Genomic DNA, 23784 nt, shown 5'->3' on the forward strand with positions numbered 1-23784 from the left:
TTCAAACCAAGCAGCATATCAATTTCCTTAATGGCTTTTGTTCACAAAAGTAAATCAGGAAAGCACGCAAAGCCCGAGCAACGACTTAGTTTTTCCAGTGAATTTTATTAAGCATCGCAATCCAAATATTTTTCTTAACGGAGCTTAACATGTTTTAGTACTTATATCTTTCTTCATTAATAAACCAGTCCAATTGGTTTTGTAAGTACTGATAAATGTTTGCTCAAAATACTAAATGCAAATTTTTCTCTAATATTAGACTGCCTCTAAGAAATAAAATCATTAAATCTATGAAGCAAAAGCTTCACATCATTTTTTACCTTTGCTCCACAGCAAAGATTACATTCTTTGCCATAAAATGTAGTCATGTTGGGAATGAATCTATAACAGTATGTTTTTACTTTTTCACAGTTGACAACATGGAAGATCACACTGTCTTTCTTGATCCATGAATTCAAAATCTTCTTGTCCCGACTTCCATCCCTGCAAGTGACATATGGAATGCATCTCCTTGTCTGCTGTTAAACTATGATGACATGTCTGTAGCTATCAGAAAGAGGAGCTGGGAAGAGCATGTGACCCAGCAGACTGAACAGCCTTTTAATTCTGATGAGTATGACATAGCATGTCATCACGGACTGGCATCCGACAGCTTGGAGGTAAGGATGGAAAAAGATGCAACCTTAAATGTGGACCAGAAAGAGAAATGTGCCTCTCTACCGGACCGCTGTTGTGGGTCAGAGACAAGAGACTTCCCTGGAAGGCCAATGGGTCACATTTCCCAGGAGGTGGATGAAAGTGACAGCCAGGAAGGAGAAGAGCAGTTTCTATCACTAGAAGCCAGCACAGAAACACTAGTGCACGTTTCCGATGAAGATACCGATTCGGATCTGCACCTTATCAATGACTCACAGATTTTAACTCCGCAAAGACATGAAAGAAACAGCCAAGACAGTGTCAAAGGAGCAGGCTCCTTCAGCAAGACACTGTCCACCATGCAAAGTAGCCAAGATTTTCCTAACACCCAGAGGACGGCTGCTGAGGCTGATGTGTCCACAGCAGAAGGATGTGGAGAAGGGAAAGATCACACTCTAAGTAAGAGCCTGGAGCTTTGTAAGAACGCAAGTGCAAGTGAAGCAAAAGATGTGCCCAAAGTAAATACATCCCAGTCTCTGGATGCAAAAGATGACGGCACTCCTAAGACACTACTGCTGGGTTCTTCTGTACTCGTGAAAGATGTCACACCTGAGACACACCTGCTTGACTCTGCAGTAATTGCTCAACAACGCAGGAAACCTGACTTCCCTAAAGATGACCAGGAAAGTAATCAGCACCATGAAGGAGTAGAAGAAGACTTCTTAGCAGCTCCTTCTGCAGACGGAGGGCTGCCATTATTCAAAGCAGATTGCGGAAGCTGCCTGCTGCAGCCTCCTTCCGGCTCCAGTGGAATGTCAGCAGAAAATGACCTGGAGAAGAAGGGGTTCTCAGAATATCAAAACAAAGGCACTCTCGGGGTCAGTAGGGAAGATGGCACGCAGTGTTTACACTTAAGGGGCCCAGTGACCACCCAGGAGACTGTAGACAATCAAGTCAGACTGCGAAAGAAAAAGGTAAGCCTCACACACAGGTCATCTGGTTTTTCAAATGGTGTAAATAAATATTCTTTATTTTCATAACTCATGAATGTGTTTGGGCTGAAAAGGATGCACAGGTGTTTTGTTTGGTTTTGTTGTTTTTACCCTGTCATTAGCTGATACAATTTAAAGACTGTTTGCTTGATAGATCCATGAAACTAGGTGAGAGTTGACATACAGTAATGTTACAGATTCACTAGCAACATTGCCATGGTTTGTGACTCTTCAAAAGTGCATTAAGACAGCACTTAGCATGGCTCACTTTCCTTGGAATTTAGTACTCAGCACAGTGTCACTCTGTAGTTCATGGCCTTCTCAAAAGGGACATGCAGTTTTTATAAGAAAAGCAGCCTTGTATTTCATCTTTTCTCAGTTGCTGGGGCTTGTTTTCCTTTCCTTTCAAAGAGCATATGTAGTCACTGGCAGTCACATATTTAAAACAAAAACAAAATCAATGTAAGACTTGTGGGGTGGCTCAGAGGTCAGGGGCTTGTAGTTCCCTTCCAAAGGACCAGAGTTCAGTTCTCAGCACCCCTGTGGAGTGGCTCACAGCTGCCTGAAATTCCTCCTCCAGGAGACCCTGTGCATGGCCCCCGCACTCATGTGTGCATGCCCCACATGCAGATTCAGGCACATACATGAATTGAAAATAAATCTTAATTAAAATAACATTTCAATATGGAAAGACAATACGTCACATGTGCTCGTGTTACTTTAAATGCCACACTAGTACATTTACTATCACTAGAGGCATCATTATGTCTTTGCCTTAAAAGGGGCTGATACATGATATAATTATTTTATAACAAGACCTTTTGAACCATTCTACAGATTCCCCTGAGGAATACAGAAAGTAGAGGATGGCCTTACCTTGCTGTAGGTTAGCACCTTACGCATGATTTCATGTTTCCTTTTTGTCTGACAATGTAGTGCTACATAAACTGATGTTACTCTAAGAGCTGGTTTCTTCTCTGATCTCTCTCCTGTGGCAGTTGAAGAAACTTTTGTGAAACAGAAGAGAGCTATTCTTACTTCTGTTTAACTGGGGAGTGACTTTTCGGATTTCTTATTTCCATACACTGTGGTTTTGTCAACAACCTAGTTCATTAAACTGAATGTAGTTATTTCAACTACACAAAATGAACTCAAAGGCGTTACGGTGAAAATCAACATGCTTAGACTATATTCCAGTAGAATATTCTGTGCTTCTGGCAAATACTCTCTTCTCTATGTAAGATGTATTCAAATGTCAGTGCCCCATGAAGTTATTATGATTGGAATTTCCAGAAATTTCCATATGTCCTATCAAATCTGTTGGAGGGACTGCAATAATGACACAAGGAAATACTAACTGACTTATGCCATAGCTCCCTAAAGTATGACAAATCTGGCCCAACTGCCTACACACACATTAAACATTCCTGCAACATGTGCTCATGGTAGGACGTTGATATCAACATGAAGAATGCTGGAAGGAATCTGCTCTTCAACATAGTGCTCCAGGCTGTACTTGGAAAACTGTTGTTATAGCTCATTTGCAAGTTCTAATTTAAATTTTCTATCTTAAGTGTTTCAACACCCAAAAGTGTTGCCAGATTATTGGATGAAACACTTCCTTTGACATTCCAGCCTTTGGTGTGCCCTGGAATGAACAGACTAAACACAAACATTTAGGTTCAAAATTTGGTATAAAAAATGTGGTATTAAAATGGGTAATAACTTTTGTTTTATCTGTTACTAATAAGTGTTAAATAACTATAGACTGGAAATCAGCTCAAGCTGTGACGAAATAATCAGCTGTATACATATGAACAGCATATTACAAATGGTATGGAATGCTCTACAGTCATTCAGGACTTGGGACCCTGTAGAGATAGCTCAGTCAGTAAAGTGCTTACTATACAAGCAGGAAGAACCAAATCTGATTTCACAGAAGTGTGGTAAGACATATCTGTAACCCAAGCACTCAAGGTCCAGACACAGTGGGATGTGTGATGAGCTTGCTGGCCAGCTGGTCTAGTCAAAGGGAAGCTCCAGGATCAGTGAGAGGCTCTATCTCAAAAACTAAGATGGGGTGCTGTGGCTAGAGAGATTGCTCAGTGGTGAAGAACACTGAATGTTTTTGTTCAGGGGGACCTGGGTTTAATTCCCAGCACTCACGTGGTGTCTTACAACCATCTTTAACTCCAGTTTCACTAGAACCAATGCTTTTTCATTCTCCACGGACACCAAACATGTACTTGGTACACATACATGCAGCATTACACTCATACACAAAATAAAGTTAAAATTAAAAAACAAAAGGCGGAGAGTGCCAGAGGAAAGCACTCAGTGTCAAACTCTGGCCTCACTTCAACACATATGTGTGGCCTGACAGTCATAAACCCACCTAGAATACATAGAGAGAAGTGTACATACACACACATAATACATACACACATACATACATGTGTACATACACATACACACAAACATGTAGACATAATAAAGTGAAAATCATGGCACTGATCTTAGAAGATATTCATGATATTATTCATCTGGAAGAAAATAGTAGAAATTAGTAAGTATAGCATATTCTGGTTTGAGTGAAAATATATTTGTATATTTACTTATTTATTTGTTTGTTTTTTAGTTCTGAGACTCTGGTTTTCTTTTTTTACTGGATGTTTTCTGTATTTACATTTCAGATGTTATTCCTTTTCCCCAGTCCCTCCCCGTTATTTTCCCATTGCCTCCATGAAGGTGCTCTGTCTCCCAACCACCCTCTCCCACCTCAGCTCCTTGACATTCCCCTACACTGGGAAAATGAGCCTTCATTGGACCAAAGGCCTCTCCTCTCATTGATGCCAGAGAATGCTACCCTATGCTGCATATGCTCCTAGAGCCATGGGTCTCTCCATGCAAACTCATTGGTTGCTTTAGTCTCTGGATGCGGTGGTGGGTTTGGTTAGTTGATAATGTTGTTCTTATCATCAGATTGCAGACCCTTTCAGCTCTTTCAGTCATTTCTCTAGCTCCTTCACTGGGGTCCCTGTGTTCAGTCCAATGGTTAGCTGCAAGCATCCTCCTCTGTATCAGTACGGTTCTGGAAGAGCCTTTGAGGAGGCATCCATATTATATTCCTGCTAGGAAATACAACTTGGCATCAGCAATAGTGCTTAGGTTTGGTGACTGCATATGTGATATATCCCCAGGTGAGGCAGTCTCTGGATGATCTTTTCTCCAATCCCTGCTTCTCTATTTGTTTCTTTATTTCCTCCTATGAGTGTTTTGTTTTCCCTTCTAAGAAGGACTGAGGCATCCACCATCTGGCCTTCCTTCTCTTTGAGCTTCAAATTTCTGTGAATTGTTTCTAGAGTACTCCGAGCTTTTGGGGCTAGTATCTGCTTATCAGTGAGTACATACCATGAGTATTCTTTTGTGACTGGGTTACCTCACTCAAGTTCCAGCCATTTGCTTAGGAATTTCATGAAGTCATTGCTTTTGTATATTTAGAAATTAATAAAACTGTATTTTTATTTTAGTCATTTTTCAGTGAAGAAACATCACGGCCAAGGCAATTCTTATGAAAGAAAGCTTTCAATTGTAAGCTTGCTTGTGGTTTTAGAGACAGTCGTCGAGTCCACTAGTATCCTGGAAGAAAACAGGCAGCAGACAAGCAGGAACTGGAGCAGTGGCCGAGAGTTAATCCTGATCCATAGGTGGAGCAAGCCTGGGGCTGGCACAGGCTTTTGAAAAATGAAAGCTCATTCCCAGTGACACACTTTCTCTAACAAGGGCACACCTCCTAATTCTTCTAACCCTCCCAAATAGTGTCATTCCCTGGTGATTGACTAAGCATTCAAATCTCTGAGCCTGTGAGTGTCATTCAAAACACCATTCCCTGGCTCTCTGTTATATGTTTATAACAATATCATAATGCAGAACTTTTAGTTCAACTCCAGAAGTTTCCATAGTCTTTATAACAGTCTCAATACCTTAAAGTTCCAAAGTTCAAAGTTTGTTCTGAGATTCATGGCAATCTCTCAACTGTTGCCCCTGTAAAATGAAAATTAATAAGAATATTATACACTTACAACAAACAATGGTGCCAGATACATGTTACAGTTCCAGAAAGGAAGAAAGGGAGTCATGAGAAGATAGTGGGCTAAAGCAAGACCAAACCAAGCAAACAAACAAACACAGCAGGATAAACTCCAAATTTTACATCTCTGAGGGTGATGCCAAAGCACTCCTCAGATGTCCTACTACTTTCATCTTGTTGACTGCAACACACTTTCTTCTCTGGGCAGATTTCATACCTGCAGCTCTCTTTGTCTTTGGCAGGTGTTCTAAGACCCTGGCATCTCCAGCATCTCAGAGTCTCACATGAAACCCAAGCTTTCTCTTCAGAGCTTTGTGCAATAACCTCTCTGGGTCTCTGAGCATTCAGGGATACCTCTGACATATACCTGGCCTCAGTGGCTTTTCTTAGTCTTGGAGAAAAATTCTACAACCTATTTCTTGTATCCTTGACTCTAAAGCCAGAACCCTATGGTGAATCTGCTAAATTCTGCTGTTTGGTGGGACAGGAATTTGACCCTCTATCCAATTATGTTTCTGTCAGCTTTCTGTTATCAGTGATTTCCTTCATTGCTTAAGCTTTTCTTTAATTCATCTTCAAAAGTTTGATGTTTAACAGGGGAGAACTTGCCTTGAGATCACCACTCCCTTATTCTATTTAGCATCAGGGTTTTCTTTAAACCTTTTACTTCCTTTTCTCCTCAAACTGAACATTTTGTATTTCTCTTTGTCCACCTTATTCCTTTTTAGTTTAGATCTGAATGTGAGTGATTACTAATAACCACAGGACACATTCAATTCTAGGCTGCCTTGAAATCTACTCTGTCAATCTCATTAATTGAAAACATATTTAGCCCTAGGCAGATTTTTAGGGCAAGAACAAAGATCAGTCACACTCCTTGCCAAAATATAAGAATGACCTGTAGGCACTAAAACTTTTTGTGTTGGGATCCCACTGTCCACGGTGACCTCTCTGCCCTTCTTCTTGCGCCTTCTAGGATGTCCCCATTAAGCCCTAGTCAAAATGCCAACTACTTTTCTAGTCTAACGTCTCAAAGTCCACATACCACCAACAAGGAACATGATCAGGACTGTCACACAATAGCCCAGTGCACCATTACCAATTCTGTCTTAGTCACTATTCAATTGCTATAAGAGTTATATGACCAAGTTAACTTTTATGAAAAAAAAAAAAGCATTTAATAGCAGCTTGCTTACAATTTCAGTGGTTCAGTAAATTATTATCATGGTGAGGAGCATGGTGGCATAAAGTCAGGCAGTAGCTGAGAACTACATCCTGGTATTTTACTAATATAGTACCTGAGGTAGAGAGAGAGAGAGAGAGAGAGAGAGAGAGAGAGAGAGAGAGAGAGAGAGAGAGAGAGAGACAGAAAGAGAGAGAGAGAGAGAGAGAGAGAGAGAGTGAGAGAGAGAGAGAGAAACAGAGAGAGACAGAGATAATGAGAAACAGACAGACAGAGAGATATAGATACAGAGAGAGCTAAAGAGAAAGTACAGGGTTGCCTTAGGCTTTTGATACCTCATAGCCCAACCTCTGTCACATTCTCCCTCCAATGAGGCCATATCTCCTAATGTCCCTAATCCTTTCAAATAGTGTCACTTCTTGGTAACAGAGCATTCAGATTCATGGATCTATGGGTTCCATTATTGTTCAAACTCCACACTATAAACAGAAGAATAAACTCTATAACTGAATAGAATATGCTGACTGTCTTCTTGCAAGGTACTAGGTGGCATCAGATATTAGAACGGAATTCAAGAGATAAAAAGAGAAAAAATTCACTTTGTAGTCTATATATTTCTCATAAATGACAAACTTACAGGTGACAGGAATATAATAAAGTACAAAATTAAAATAGTATCATAAATATAAACATTTGAAATAGGTTATGAATGTACACTGTAATTGTTATCTTGTACAAATGAAAACAATCATTTATAGGTTTTCAATATGGCAATACAAATTTTAATTGGAACTTAAATTATAATCTCAGTGCTAAGTGATGCTAGTTTAAAAGAGAGAAGTCTGGGGGCAGGGCATGTTAAGTAAGCACCCTATCCCTGGCCTATATTTCCAACCTTTTTCTTTTCTTTTGTTTTTTAACTTTTTATTTTGAGACAAATCTTTCTGAACTGTCCAAGGCTGACATAGAAATCACTGTTGCTTTCAGGCAGGCCTCAAATTTGCACTCTTTCTGCTTAGCCTTCTTGATAGCTGAGATTAGAAATCTGTGCCACTGGGTTTGCTGGGAACAGTGTCTTCAGAGACATATGTGAGCAATGTTTTTATGTCTATATAATGTTAAGTGCCAGATACCAGAGTTTCCTAAGCCATCTGTCAAGTTAAAACTATTTCTTAGTCATGAACTAACACGAAAAGAGAAGTTGCAAATGGGAAGTGGACTGTGAGACAATCTGAGGCCAAGACCATTAATCAACACATGAACTGAATGCCAAATCAGAGCACCAAATTCTTCATGGAATTTTCGAGCATAGGTTTTTCTTTCATGAGGATATAACCAACGTTCCAGGACTGAAATTAAATGAACAAAACAAAATATAACAATAAATCAGAGGGAACCAGACCCTTCCATTTGCAGGGGATGGCAGTACAAGGCCTGAAAGCTCCTCTGCACTCAAGATGCAGAAGGGCAGGATATGTGAAGGTAACTTTCATTAAACAATCAATATGGAGGTAGCTTTTCTTATACACTAAGACTCTCTCTCAAGGAAAACAGCAAAACAAACAGATGAGTGGTCTCCTGAATATGTTGCCTGGTACATCTTTAGACACAGTGTGCTTTATATCTATGTTGTCTCTCCTTGAGACCTATAGATTTTGGGAGGCATTTATTTTACATGACTTCCGTTGTCCAGGAAAAGACACGAAAATGTATTTCTGAGGAGTTACAGAAGACTGTGTCGCATATCCAACCAATCAGCATTTGAGCTAATGCTATGGTTTTGAGCTTAGATATGTTAAAATAGTTCAAGAAATTGAAATCAAAACCACAAAAATCAAAGCAAAAAATAGAACTGTAAGCAGATGTTAGCGGACGGGCAACATGACCGTGTGGCATAGCATGAGTGCCCTTATGGTCTTGGTGAGTCCCTGGGCTGAGGCAGCTCCTTAAAAGCAGGTCTCAGAGACACATTCCACAGATGTCTGGAGGCGGGAGACAGCCTAAGAAGTGGTCTCTTAAACCAGAGGATATGTGAAGATGGAAAAGAGGAGGGAAAGACTTGAGGTTGGAGGTTTTGGAAAAACTAGTGTGATTTGTCATTGATGGTGGTTTACTAATTAAAGAGTCCCAACTTCCCTCTGCTGTAAAGAGCATTTTAGTATTTGCCAAGCTTTTGAATAATATTATAGTTAAAGAAGTATATGAATGTGCTTTTAATTAGCACACTTAGAGAAGACATAAACTATATATACTGCATGACAGGATAAACTCCAGGAAGTATTGCCAAAATAATAACTTTAGAAGGACACCAATACCCACTTCCAAAAATCTCCTGAATGCAAAAACAAATAAGTCTTGGATTTAAGATTCTTGGTTTGTACAATGGTTTATACTTTTAATCTCAACATTTTATAGAATGAGGCAGAAAGGCTGCTATGGACTACATTATGAGCCAGCCTGGGCTACAGAGATACCAGACTTAAAACCATCCCTAGAAACCTGGGTGTACTTTCTCAGTTCTGGGTTAGGCATACTGGCAGCTCATGGGGACTCATAGCTAGTCAGCCTAACATAGTCACTGAACTCCAAGCCTGTGTTAATACCTTGTCTAAAAACAGTAAGGTAGAAACTGGCAAAATGGTTAGGTAGCAAATGTCTGACAAGCTGAGGTGTATGCCCTTGTCCTATATGGCAGAAGGAGAGAATCAACTCCTACAAGTTGTCCTCTGCGTGTCCTACATGGACCATGGTACAAACCTATGTGCACACATGCACACAGACACACACATTCATATATACAAAAGTATAAAATTAATTTAAATAAAAAATGGTTTAAAATTTTTAATTGATCAAAAATGACATATGAGAATGCCTGTAAATGATCTCTAACCTACACACACACACTCTGTGTGTGTGTGTGTGTGTGTGTGTGTGTGTGTGTGTGTGTGTGTGCATATAGGCTTATAAACACATGAACTTACTTGGACACGGACATATTCACATACACATACAGACATAAAAGATGAAGAACAAAAATACAATATAATTACAGGTTCTAATTTTTTACCTCTAATATTGAGAAGTTAGGGCTGACCAGTGTCACTAAAGTCAGCACAGAGATGGCTTAGATAATCTTTCACTTGTCCATGATGTCTAGGTATCAGTAGGTATGGACAAATATATTGGCTATGTATGTTCCAGGCCAATATTCTTCCTTCTCTTGAATCTTCATTATATTCAAACCATAAGGACACAGAAATAGTAAAGGGTGGCTATACGTCTATATACAGAAGAATCTGGAAAACAAACTCATTATTTTGTCTCAGAGTTTGTAACCTAAAATTTAGTTATGTCTCTATACTAAGCTACCAGAGGGCCAAAAATTAGAAAAAGTGCTATGTAAAAACATGTGTACCTAAAACTTTCTAAAGATGGGATTATTCAGACTGAGAGATAACCACAGACATAGCAAAGAATATTAATATTAATGTAGTCCAGTACATCACAGTGCATTGTGAACAGAATAGCAGCTTAAATATGTGTTCCACTGCATTCTACATATCTGTGTGGTACTTTAACTTTGCACTACATCTTACATTTTCATGTCAAAAAACCATGTTGTATATTAAAGTGATATTGATCAAATACCACAGTAAAAATTGAAAAATTGATCCAAGAGCAAAACACACTACACACACAGTGCTGTAAACGTTTAGTGAAATGTGATATATCAATTAGTTTAGATTGATAAAAATTGGAATATTCTGTTATTATTCTCTTTGTAATATAGTAAATTTGGCTAAAGCCTATCTATTTCTCAAATTTCATTCTCATTTTCCCATCTCCTGAATGCCGCTATGAGATATTTTCAGTAATGCAAATGTCACTTGTACTGACCAGTGATGGAAAAAGAACAGTGAATGATGCAAGTATGGGATGGACCAAAATATGAGGGTAGCAGAATAAATTGAAAAAATTGGAAAATTAAGGAAATAATTAAAACCACAAAGATGGCTAAACCATGGTCCAAGCTAAGGTGACATAAATGAGTGACAGCAAGACAGGGTTAGGATTAATGTGCATGGATAAATTTTATCTCGATGTGTAAAGGAGAAAGAAGGGTATCCAATAGATAAAGTCATAATAATAATATGATTATACACTAACACACGCTGGCTTTAAAGACAGGTCTATTGATTGGGTTGCATCCCATTAGTCTTTGAGACTTAAAACCTTTAATAAAATCTAAGTCAAGGATTACAGTTGATAATGAGAAGAGAATGCTAGGAGCAATTGTGTTCAGATGAATGAAATATTCCTGTGAGAATCCTACACCAGTTATGTCTAGCTGGTTTTGTGTTTTGTGTGTCTGGGATAGGCCATCAAGCAACTATGTGCAAATGAACAACTAAAAAGTCAAATGGATTTGCAGATAGCTGGGCTTCAAACATTTTGTTTCATCATACGTATGATTGTTAGACCAACTATACTTGTGAAAACAAGTACATGATAAAAATACCAAACACAGCCTGGTGAACTCATTGGATAATCAATATCGAGCAGAATGTGGATGTATGTACCAAGCTACACAATCTACAGGCACAGGACAGAGGTTCTTTCTGTTTGCTAACATCCAAGTTTGTCAATGAACCCAGGCAAGTGAATGAAGTAAGAGAAAGAAACAGTGGATGAAGACAGATAAAAAGGGAGAATAGGTAGGGAGAGGAAATAAAACAGAATAAACTGAAGTGGGACAGTAAAAGAAACACTGGTCCATTGCATGAAAGTCCTTCATTCACAAACAAAAAAGACATTAATTTTCAAAATGTCATGATAGGATTCCATGTCATTCCATGTCAACATAAAGCCATGGTGATCACCAGCAGACGCTTACCAAGGAGAAAAGAACATGAAGCTGAGCCCACTAATGACAGAGCAGATAAATAACATGTCATTCTATACCAGGTACTCTGATGCCCACAGCCAGCCCTCATAGGCTGCATCTCTCTCGGGCTAAGCATAAGGCTCCAGTAAACGCACACTCAAGATAAACAAATGTCTTAAAGAAAAGAAGCAGGGAAAAAAGATACAATGTAAGACCCGGTTCTGAATACATTTCAAGCTAAAAAGTAATGATCAGAACTCATTAATCACATGACAATATGTGAGATGTAAATATTATTTAGAATGTGATTACTTGCCTCTGGAGAGGTGTGAATAGGGTAGAAATGCAAAATGATAGAAAATCCATTAATAGTTACTTTAACATGTATCTGTACATATACATATATATTACATTAGCATACATATACATGCAAGGGATGGTCCTGGAAGAATGCCCACACTGGGAACCCCAACAGTGGGAACCCCAGCAGCTTCACACACAGCTGAGACCCTCACGTTTCCTAAATTCCTGAGCAAAAGTCAATCCGGTCTTCTGTTTGCTAACATATAAGGCTGTCACTGAATGGTGGGAAGTGTAGTTAGGAAGAGGAAGAGGAAGTGGTTAGAATACGAAGAGAGGGAAAGCTGTGTGTGATGAGGATGGCAGGGAAAGAAACAGAAAGAGGAAGGGAAACATTTAGAACATGTCAGACCCAGCAAGTTTTTTTATGATAACTATTGAGAATACCATAAAAAGCGAGTGCTTTGCTGCCAGATGTCATAGGGGAAAATGTTATATACAAATTCTATGCATGCATGCATGTAGCTATGTATTCTGAAAGGAAGCAATTAGATCTGCAAGTTTCTACTTCTGAATAATGTCCAGAAAAACCAATAATAATGTGTTATAGGTCCCCGATCTAATGAGCAGGCCAAACTGCCAGCCCGGGCTCCTTATTAATGCGATCGTTAATAAGTCCGCATTGACTGGACATCAGCTTTCATTGGAATGAGAATTAAAGCACTTGTATGGTGGTGTTATTTCAGGGAAATAATGGTTGCTTCGGAGCCAGCTGCACACCACAGATGATGCTAACAGTGATGTTGATTGTGTTTCCTCCTTGCGGATTTCTGTTACTATAAACCAGAACTAATTTATTAATCTTCTAATATGAAAGAAAGCCACCAGATCTTTTGGCTGCCTCCCTGGAGAAAAATACCAATATCCACGGGAGTTGAAAAAGAAGTTGTGTGACCCATGTAGCAGAACCCGGCCACTGTTGACTGGGCACCAGACACAATGGTGCCGAGAGGATCGGCTTGTCTTCTGGCTAAAGTTCCTAGAAAGAACAGCACCCTTCACTGCCCACAACATCTCTGTCCCTTTCTGAGATAAGCTTGAGGGTTGTCTTAGGAACTATTAGAATTAACTAAACAAGTAGAAAGCATGCACCTTTCCTCTTTTTCCTCTCCCTCTTCCAGTTCTATGTTGGCTTGGGAATGAATCAAGTGATTAATGAACCTCTTGGATTTCAGGTTCCATCTCTTAAGCCAGTTTCAAAAGGGGTTTATTGCGTTTTATGTGCATTGAAAATTAACCGGGAGGTTTTAGAAATGTTGAATTAGCATTATTGTTTGCTCGAGTGAATGAGTAGCTTAGTCTGAGCTTGACTTTTCTTGCCAAGAAAGTAAGCCATGATAAGGGAATGAGTCCAACCTAAATCAGGGATGTGATTCAAACCCTGTGATTTATGTGTCTCTGAATTTAGGGACAATTGTCTTTCCTTTATGAGGTTCTTATGAACATTAAAAGAGTCATAAAATGTGATTGAATGGGTACAGAGGGTAGAGCTAGCATAATTTTTCACTGAAGATTGAGGTGAAAATCTTGCTGTCAAGTAAATGAAGAATTTGCAAAATTATTATGGCTTCCAGTCAGCCAAATGCTAATGTAGCCTGAATTTGCACCATCTATGTACACCAGCACATAATTTTTCATCCAGAAAGTTCTGGAGGACCGCATGGTCCATGAGAAGATTTAGCAGCTTCCTTTTTCCAGTGCCAGATGTGGAACACAGTAATTAAGCCAGCAGATGTTGAGGCCAAGCTGCCTGGGTTTCCTTCACTTACAACTTGATGATGTGGCATATCATTTAATCTTTCTGGGCTTCAGCTTTTCATATGTTCAATATAGTGTTGCTCTGCTCCTAAGAAGAACATATGTGTTCACACATATGAATAGACACATGCCATTAAAACCGAGTCTGACAGAGAGTAAACACCATGTGCCTATAATTATCATTAATATAATTTGATTTCTTTTAATCATATAATTAATATGATTTCTTTTCATTGCTTTACTAAAATGATATAGTTACAATTTAGAGAGTCATCTGAAATGTGTGGGAATACTGAAGAAGGAAAGCATTTGAGAGAACAAATGTAGACCATCCACGCGATCAACAGTAGCTATGTGACTTTATCATTATTCCCTTCAGCATTTGCATTTGTCAATTGAGTTTTTACTAAGTACGTGTTTTTCTCATCCATGGCTTTCATATTTTTTCCAGACTTAGAGATGCTCTTAATTTAAAGGATTTTATATCTTGTTTGTGGCAATATAATGACTCACTTTGGTGGTAAATTATACTTCAACAGTCAATAGAATCGATATTGGAATCTCATACAGTATTATGGGCTGAAGCACCAGTGTAATAATCCCGTAGTTCAGCATAATTCCAGATAGAAAGCATAAATATATATCTGACAAACAGTGTTAGGAGATAGTGCCATCCAAATAAGCGATTTCTTTTCATCGTGCCTTACTTGCGCTTTGAAGGTTGTATTCTGGATTCAGTGCCTGTAGGATTGGGGGATAGGACTGTCTCTGGGCTATTTCAATCGTTCTCAAGAATATCAGTATTTAAAAGAAAAACACAGACATAAAGTCTCAAGAAACAATCAAATGTTTCACTGAAGCTAGGAAGCAAATATGTGAACAAGCACTTTTAAATAATAAGGGTTTTGCTTCCCAGCTATTTTACAGTATTATAAACATAGAAGGGGCTGGTGAGATGAAATAGCCAAGGCTTGACCTGAAGCAAGTCAGCTTCCTCTTTTCAAAGTTAGGGATTTTTTTTTAAACCAAGTACTTTTGAAATTCATTTTAAAAAAATAAAAAATAAATCTCAGTTTCTATGTAGCAATGAATACCAAAACGTTGCTGTCATTACATTCAGGTTAGGTTACTCACTGTTGATTCAATAGTAATTGATTATAAGCAGAAGAAAAGTAAATGCAGATCGTGAAAACTGGTTTGATGATTGGATGTGGTCAGTCAATATACTAACCACAAAATAGGGTGCCCAGAGGTAGCCATTACTGCCAGATTTCACACACTCCTGGACCCCTAAGAGTCACACTGGAAATATGATTGCTTACTCTAGCCATCAGATTGCTTTAAACCTGTAATTTTAAAAGTACATCAAAGTGAAACAGCCAAAAGCCAAGAGAATAACACATAATGGGAAATTTTCTTTAGAATCACTTGGAGAAGGCCACCCAAGGGTATGTTAATAAGAGTGGGACAAACGAGAAATGGAAAATTGCAATTTTCATCTTAGTGTAAATAAAGACAGTTTAAATTAAGAACAGAGCACGCTGTATACTCCTGAGGATAACTGAGTGTGGACAAGATATGCAAACCCGTGGGCACTATGTCTGTCATGGAGGCTAGTAGATGACTATGTTCAGAAAACAGAAATGCAATTGACTTCACTTTTATCTTCTCTTGTTAAAGGCATACACCATGTGGGGAGTTTGTGGTTTATAGTTAGTTTATAGTCCGTATGCTTGACAAGCAGTTACAATCTGAGATATTTTACATTTGGCTCCTTGCAAGAAAAGTCTTTTTCAAAACTTAAAATAGAGGAGTTGACAAAATATGAATGAAGTTGCGACTTACACAAGTCTTTTAGTCCGTGGGCTGAATGTGGTCTGCTTTCCTACGTTTCCCACAAGTACAAAAGCCAATAGGAAGGATGTCCACCTTTGGGGTCCTGTGGACAGATTACCTAACACAGGAAGCAGAAGACTGAATCAATATGGCCGACCAACACCTACATTTAGAAATGTGAGGCCTGTGAGTTGTTTCTGGGGTATTCAGAGCTTTCTGGGGCTAGTACTCACAGGCCATATGAAGCTCAAAATAAATAAATAAATAAAATGAAGGCCAAAAAGTGAAAGCCTCAGATCTTCTTAGAAAAAAATAAATAAGTATATAGCACTCTCTCAGAGTGTGGTACACCTAGACCTTAAATCATTAGTAATCCAAGAGCTAGGAATATAGCCTTGTGGCAAATTTTGGTCTTCAAAAATCATTATGTTTAATCTATACACACCAAGAAAACTCTGACTGTTTCCATGTTACGTTCTGTTCTACATGTACTTTATGCTTATGGTAACTAGTGGGATTTCAATGCACACTATCAAACCTCTAAAATAATTAAGTACTGACAAAAATATATTCATATAGTTTTATGCCAGAATGCTTTAAAAAAATCTGTAAATGTATCTCTCTTTTTTAAAATAAAGTTGTAAGAAAAAAAAAAGAAAAAAATGCGAGGCCTAGGTCTTGTGTGCAAGACAGTTATTGTCCCAGCATGTGTTTGCCATTATGTCGGTGAGAATTTAATTTTCTCCCAGTCCTTAAAGATATTCCTTGTATTTTGACTCCATTTTGCTGTGAAGAGTGTACAAGGTAATGTGTTTTCCATGTTCATTTGCCCATTAAGAAGAGTTTCTTTGACTAGGCCAGTGCAAGCAGCAGCCTCCTAACATATATGACGTGAAAGAGAATTTTCCTTTCATGGGCTCCTAGAATGTCATAAATGGAAGGAACTTTAAGCCTTCCTTCACTACACTTTAATCGGAATAATGAGCCCGTGTTGACAAGGTCAAAAAGCTGTAATTTAGAATGTTAATAGTGGCATGTCCTGCTACCAATGTGAAGTTGCTGGCCCTACGGAGAAGATGCTGAGTTGCATATTATTATAGAAAAGCTATAATTTGAAAGTAATCAGAAAGAATTGGCCCACATCAAAATGTAACACAAACCTAATATTAAAGTTTTTATTCTTTGAACGATGAAAGGAAATGGTTTATCCCTCAATTTTAGACAACTCTTTGCTTTGTCTGGAGACAGGGAAACGATGGCCTTGAAGATTTCGCTATATTTCAGGTATATATTGACAAAAAAAAATTAAACAAAAATCTCATCTAAAGGGGTGTTTGTTTCCCTGGGATTTTTTTTTTTTTTTTTTTTTTTTTTTTTTTTTTTTTTTTGCTTCTAGTTTAATAATAAAAATCTAAAAATCACTCTCTTTTAATGTATGATTTTTCCCTAAATTCAATTTATCTGAGTTTTTCCTCTACAACGAATATAAACCTTTATCTAAATATTTTTTTGTCTACTTAGCATTTACAAAGTACTTTCTCTCAGATGTCCACAGTGTTTGGATTGAGGCATGATAAATTTTAAACAAGCTGAAAAGTATTTCTAATGTGGTCTACCCTGGGAGCAATCATTAAGAAGTCAAGGGATGAAGATTCTTAGCTGGTGGTATATTTTAATGTATTCTCCATGCACACTTCTCTTTCAATATATATCAATGATGACAAAATTTTCACACTAAATCTTAATTTCTAAAAAGGTGGCTATCCTGGAAATAAAATGCATGCTTAGAAGTATTTGAGTCTGTCTTGGGCAACAGAACAGATAAACAAATGTATTTTATATTGAAGACCTTACAGTTACTATAACTGTCGATTTCTAACCTTGACACTGACTGCTGAAAGAGAATAAATGGACAATAATTGTATAATCAGTTGTTTGTGAAAATTAATTTCTAATTTCTACATAAATCTTTCCACTATTCTGAAATGCCGGCTCCCCACTGGATACATTAAAAAAGTGAGCACATGGGTCTAGAGCATCCCACACAGGAACTGCTCCCTGCATTTGAGACCTTAGTTTTTCTTCCTAAAGCCAGGTGCTGCACAGACTGTCACAGCAAAGATGAGCACCTGCAAGGTTGCTTGAGGTGGGAAAGTATGGGATGGGGCTTCACGTGAGACAGGAAGTTACAGCCACAAAGGACGAGCGCTTTTAAGATGCTACCTGGTGTCATCTCTTAAACTCATTTTTATGAGAAGAGAATAAAACCAAGTGGGTCACTGGCAACACAGGAGTTTCCTCCCTAGAGTGAAGATTCAGGGGAGAGAAATAGAAGATACAATAGATTTGCAGAATCTGCTTTTCATCAGTGATGGAGAGAGTTCTGTCAGATGAGTAATGACAGTGTATACGACACCTCTCGTTTGGCTCCGTGTCAAATTCTGAGGAGTTGTGCTTTATAAAACAGCGTTTTCAGTTTTCAACATATGTGACGTGCCTGCTTCTTAAGAATAGTTAGCACACAAGGAGATGTTCCCCATAAAAGTTTTGATCTAAGCCAACCAGAGGATCCTGGGAAGTTTTTCCTCTATACTTCCATCACTGTGCGTACCTAAGGCCAGGTCCATGGGCACCCAGGTGAGAAGGTGCAGATTTATTTCCTGGCATGTAGCAACCGTTGGCCTTGAGGGACTGCTTATGTTCATAGTGACATATTTACCTTCTCTCATTATCCAAACTATAGTTTTTCTTCCCAGAATTCCATCATCACATTTATGATATATGTCTGCCCTCCTCGCCTTTTTATCCAGGGCTCTTGTGAAACTATTTGAAATAAACAACTCACTGAGAGCAGACCCGAACCAACACCCATCTGTCAGCTGTGCAGGCAATCCCACCTTTTCTTTTGGAGAGGAGCTGTAAAAAGCCAAACTGAGCTTGAAGCGGTTCCAATTAAAATTCACGTGTAGCTCCAAAAATGAAATCAGTTCACATCAAAAATGCTTGCTTCAGAAACGCAAATGTTTATCAAGTGTTGGGAACAAAGCTCTGTGGTAGAGCCCATGTGGAGTATGCCCAGAGCTCCAGTTTTATTTCCCAGAACCAATTCTTAAGAATTATGAACGTGTCTATTAGAATCATATTGCTGAGTGTCCATACACACCTTTCCAATGATAAGCGTTATTGTAGAAATTTGAGCTGCGAGACCTAGAAATTTGAAATCCGTATTGCATTTTGGAAGCATACCTGTGAACTGAATAGGCTTAATGACTGGAGAAACAATGTCAAATCCTCAGCTTCTATCATACCCATCCCCTTGTTCCGCATCACCACCCTTTCAGTCTTGGCTTCCTGAAACACCTCAACTGGCTTCTAAACTTCTAGTGTTACTCCACAGCACACTGGTGTTCCCACTTCTGCCCAGGTTACCTGTACATCGTACCTGTTTGGGCTGCTTTCTTCCATTAACTTCATAGAACAAGGAATGGCTTCAAGATGGGAGAAAATCCAGGTGGTGTCCACCATTTTGAATACTGTGTGTAGGATAAGGTGGATAAAGAAGACGACTAACATGGAACAGCTAGTTCCCAGCCAAACTGTCCAGAGTGACCTTGTGCTTGGGCTCAGTGGCTTCCAGTGAGTTGAGAATTAGAAGAGCAGAGAGAGATTAAGACAACAAGCAGAATTGATCAACGCGTCCCTGTTAAATATGTGCTAGGGAAGGAAACAAGGAGAATGGAAGCTAGAAAGGAATGTTTGCCGTTAGGTAGGCTCCAATAGATGAGATGTCTGCACACAAAAGGCAATAGCTTTGAGGGTGCTGTCCTTAAACTGAAGAGATGGGAGAGGTCCCATGGCACAGAGGATGGATCTAACCACAGCCCTAGCTAAGGGGATAGAGTAATGGTTCAGAGGTCAAGAGCACTTGCTGTTATTACAGAAAACTCAAGTCTATTTCTGAGCACTGACATTAGGTACCTGCACACATGTGAATATGCATATGAAGGCACAGATGTAGACACACAGACATAGACACGCATAGACACACACACAATGGAAAGAAAAATAAAATACTTTAAAAAATGTTTTCTATTGGTTATTTTATTTACTTATATTTCAAATGTTGTCCCCTTCCTGTCTTCCCCTCCATAAACCCCTTATCTTATACTCCTCCCCCCTAACTCTATAAAGGTGCTCCCCCACCCACCCACTCCTGTTTCATTGCCCTAGCTGCCTCCTACTCTGGGGTATCAAGCTCCCACAGGACCAAGGGCCTCCCCTTCCACTGATGCCAGATAAGGCCATCCTCTGCTACATATGTAGCTGGAGCCATTGGTTCCTCCATATATACTCTTTAGTTGGTGGTTTAGTCCCTGGGAGTTTGGGGAAGGGGTGTCCAGTTTGTTGATATTGTTCTTTCTATGGGGTTGCAATCCCCTTGAGCTCCTCCAGTCCTTCCCTTAACTCTTCCATTGGGGTCCCTGTGCTCAGTCAGATGGTTGGCTGTGAGCATCTCCATCTGTATTTGTCAGGTGCTGGCAGAACCTTTCAAGGGACAGATATACCAGGCTCCTGTCAGCAAGTGCTTCTTGGCATCAGCAATGTTGCCTGGGTTTTGTTTCTGCAGGAGAGATGGATCCCCAGGTGGGATAGTCTCTGCTCTTTCCTTCAGTCTCTGCTCCACTCTTTCTCCATGCATTTCATTAGACAGGAAACAACTCTGGGTTAACATTTTTGACATAGGTGCCTGGCCCTATCCCTCAGCCAGGGGTAGTACCTATGCCCTGGATGTGGCCTCTACAGACTCTATCTACCCTTTGTTGGGTGCTCTGACTAATGCCATCCCTGTTGAATAATCTTATCTCTAATACCCCATCCTTGAAACAGGAGGGGAATCTAAAAGAGGATACACTATGGGGTGTGTCTATGTGTGTCCTTCAATAGAAAGTTCATGTTTTATACGTGGAATATTCTTCAAGGCTCTGAGAATACAGCATACGGATATTAATGTTACTTATATACCCCCTCCTCTGCTCTTTCTCCCACTTCTCTGCTACCCTCCACACTCCCTCTGCAGGGTTTTCCCTCCACTCACTCTACGCACGATGGTCCCACGGCATCTTTGTAAGAGACCGTGATTTCCCTTAAATGTACATCTAACGTTTTAGTCAGGAGTAAGTTATAGTCCCTAGTTCTTAGAACATAGTTTTTACCGGAAGATTTACATTTACATTTATATAATAAGAATGACCAAAAGATTAAAGGCATCAAAATCAAAACCAAGCCAAAACTGGGTGGAAACAGGTAAAGTGCAGAAAGTGCCAAAATCAAAATGCCACAGCAGTGTTCCTTGCATTGGCAACCAGAGGACAAAGCACATCTGGGAGACAACTTAAACAGGAATTGTAACAGAACATAATCAGGCACTCAGAACACTTCACAAATGGTCTGGCGCCAATCCAGTTAATCTTGATGCCTTACATTTTAAGTATGGCTGCACTAGCATTTGAGATTTCATTGTAGGGTAATTGCCTGCTAAAATATCTTCTCTCTGTGTCATGGATTTCTGGCTGGTTTCCTGGCATATCTCTTCTCTCATCCTCACATAGACATACTTATATAAAAGGTAGAAGCTAAAATCCTGAGCCTAGGCTGCCTAACTACATTTCAACTGCCATTCATTTCCCTGAAAATTGCATCATTTTGTTCTATCCAGCTAAATGAAAGTCTATTATATACGCGTGCTGCATTCTTATTATCCATTTGTCTATGGAGAGCTGTCTAGGCAGATCCCATCCCCCAAGTGTAAAAAGACTAACAATGAATATGTTCTTTAAGTATCTCTGAGTTGGGATTTAAAGTTCTTTGGGGGTGTGCCCAGCCATCATATAGCTGGGTCATGAGATAATTCTATTTTTTGGGTTTTTTGGGCAACATCCACATGGATTTTCACGACAGCTACACCATTTCACAAATGCATCAGCAGTGAGTAATGCCTCTAGCTTCTCATGTTCTCTCCAGCATTTATTGGTACTTGGTTTTGGTTGACAGCCTTTCTGATGGGGTGAGGTGGAGCTACAGAGTAGTTTAAATTTGCATTTTCCTGATAGCTGATACTTTTGAATTTTTTTCCATGGATTTATTGGCCTTTTGAGAGTTTCTTTTGAGACTCCTCTAGTCAGGTAATAGTTCCACATTTTTAAAGATTTATCTATTTCTTGTATGTGGGTACACTGTTGCTGTTTTCAGACACAAGACAACATTGGATCTCATTACAGATGGTTGGGAGCCACCATATGGCTGCTGGGATTAGAACTCAGGACCTGTGGAAGAGCAGTCAGTGCTCTAACCGCTGAGCCATCACTCCAGCCTAGGTCCCATTTTTTTTAACTGGGTTACTTCTTGTTTAGTGACTTAAATTCTTTATATATTTTAAATATTAATCCACTATCACACGTTTGTCTTCATTTAGATTGCCTTTTAACCCAATTAATTTTTTTTTTTACATAGAAGCTTTATAATTTCATGGGTCTCATTTGTCAGTTATTAGGCTCATTTTCACAGTGACTGAAATCCTATGAAGAATGTTTTTACCTGTGTTTACAACATGGTATTCATACTCCTCCTCTAGCAGTTTCAGAGTTGCACATGTTGTAAGTTTTTTTTTTTTTTTTAATCCATTCAGAGTTGGTTTCCACGTGAAGTGGGGATGAGGATCTACTTTCATCCTCCTACATAAGGGTATCCGGTTTCCCAGCATCGTTTGTTAACAACACTGTCTTTTTTCCAATATGTAGTTAGAGCATCTTTCTCAGAAATAATGTGGCTGTAGCTGTTGTTACTATGGCTCTGTTGGACAGCTTGAAATTTATTATCTGTATAGTGTGTGTGTGTGTGTGTGTGTGTGTGTGTGTGTGTTCATTTGAGTGCAGCTATTATGCTGATTATTTAGTGGGAATTTTACACTTATTCAGAGTTCAGTGAAGCACTAATCATGAAAAAGAATTAAATTTGAGTAGAAAATGCAGACGGACATGGTGACGGCCATGATAACCATGATGGCCTTGATGACTGTGACAGCCATGATGATAGAAGTGACAGATGTGGTGATGGACTTGATCAACATGTTGGATGTTATGGAAGTGATAGATGTGATAGAAGTGACAAAAGTGATGGATGTGATGACATGATGAAAGTGATGGATGTGGTGATGGATGTGATAATGGACATAATGACAGACTTCGTGATGGATTTGTTGTATATGATAGATGTGATGGACGTGATGATGGACGTGATGATGGACATGACAGATGTGATGATGGATGTGATGATGGACGTGATGGACATGATGATGGATGTGATGATGGGCATGACAGATATGATGATAGACGTGATGATGGATGTGATGATGAATATGTTAGATGTAATGAACATGATGTACAGGATGATGGACAGGATGATGGATGTGATGATGGACGTGATAGATGTGATGGACATGATGGATGGGATGATGGACAGGATGATGGACAGGATGGACATGATGGCAGTGTGGATATAATGATGAACATGATGGACGGGATGTTGGACAGGATGATGGACAAGATGATGGATGGGATGATGGATGGGATGATGGATGTGATGATGGACAGGATGATGGATGTGATTATGGACGTGATAGATGTGATAGACATGATGGATGGGATGATGGACAGAATAATGGACGGGATGATGGATGGGAAGATAGTCATAGTAATGGAAGAAGTGACGGTTCATTTTGTTTAGAAGAGCTTAATGGTGTCACTCACCTCTAATTAGCTTCTCAAGATGACAGCTGTGGTCAACTTAACTCACAGGCTTGGTTCTTGGTGACATACTTCAAATACCTGTGAATCACTCACACCTTTTTATAACACCATACACCTCTCTGTATTGTGTGTGCTAACCGTCTGAGTGGCAGCCACAGGTTTTGGAGTCCCCAAATTCACTAAAGGGCTAAAAATGATGGTTATGGTATGTCTTTCTCTACACAGTTTATAATTTTTTT

At 39.2% G+C, this 23784-nt stretch overlaps 1 protein-coding gene across 2 annotated transcripts in view; it reads left to right on the top strand.

Moving 5' to 3' along the window:
* DLC1 (DLC1 Rho GTPase activating protein) overlaps positions 1-23784 on the top strand; it is a gene marked incomplete at its 5' end in the record, with an annotated part of 374393 nt that overhangs the window by 12555 nt on the left and 338054 nt on the right. For both annotated transcript variants that reach the window (XM_080929012.1, XM_080929013.1), the window contains one exon: positions 412-1610. In XM_080929012.1, coding sequence (XP_080785138.1) covers positions 537-1610 — 1074 coding nt within the window. The remainder of the gene's footprint in view (positions 1-411; positions 1611-23784) is intronic.

This window comes from Micromys minutus (genome assembly GCF_963924665.1).
Source record: "Micromys minutus genome assembly, chromosome: 14".
In the NCBI taxonomy this organism is placed as follows: domain Eukaryota; kingdom Metazoa; phylum Chordata; class Mammalia; order Rodentia; family Muridae; genus Micromys; species Micromys minutus.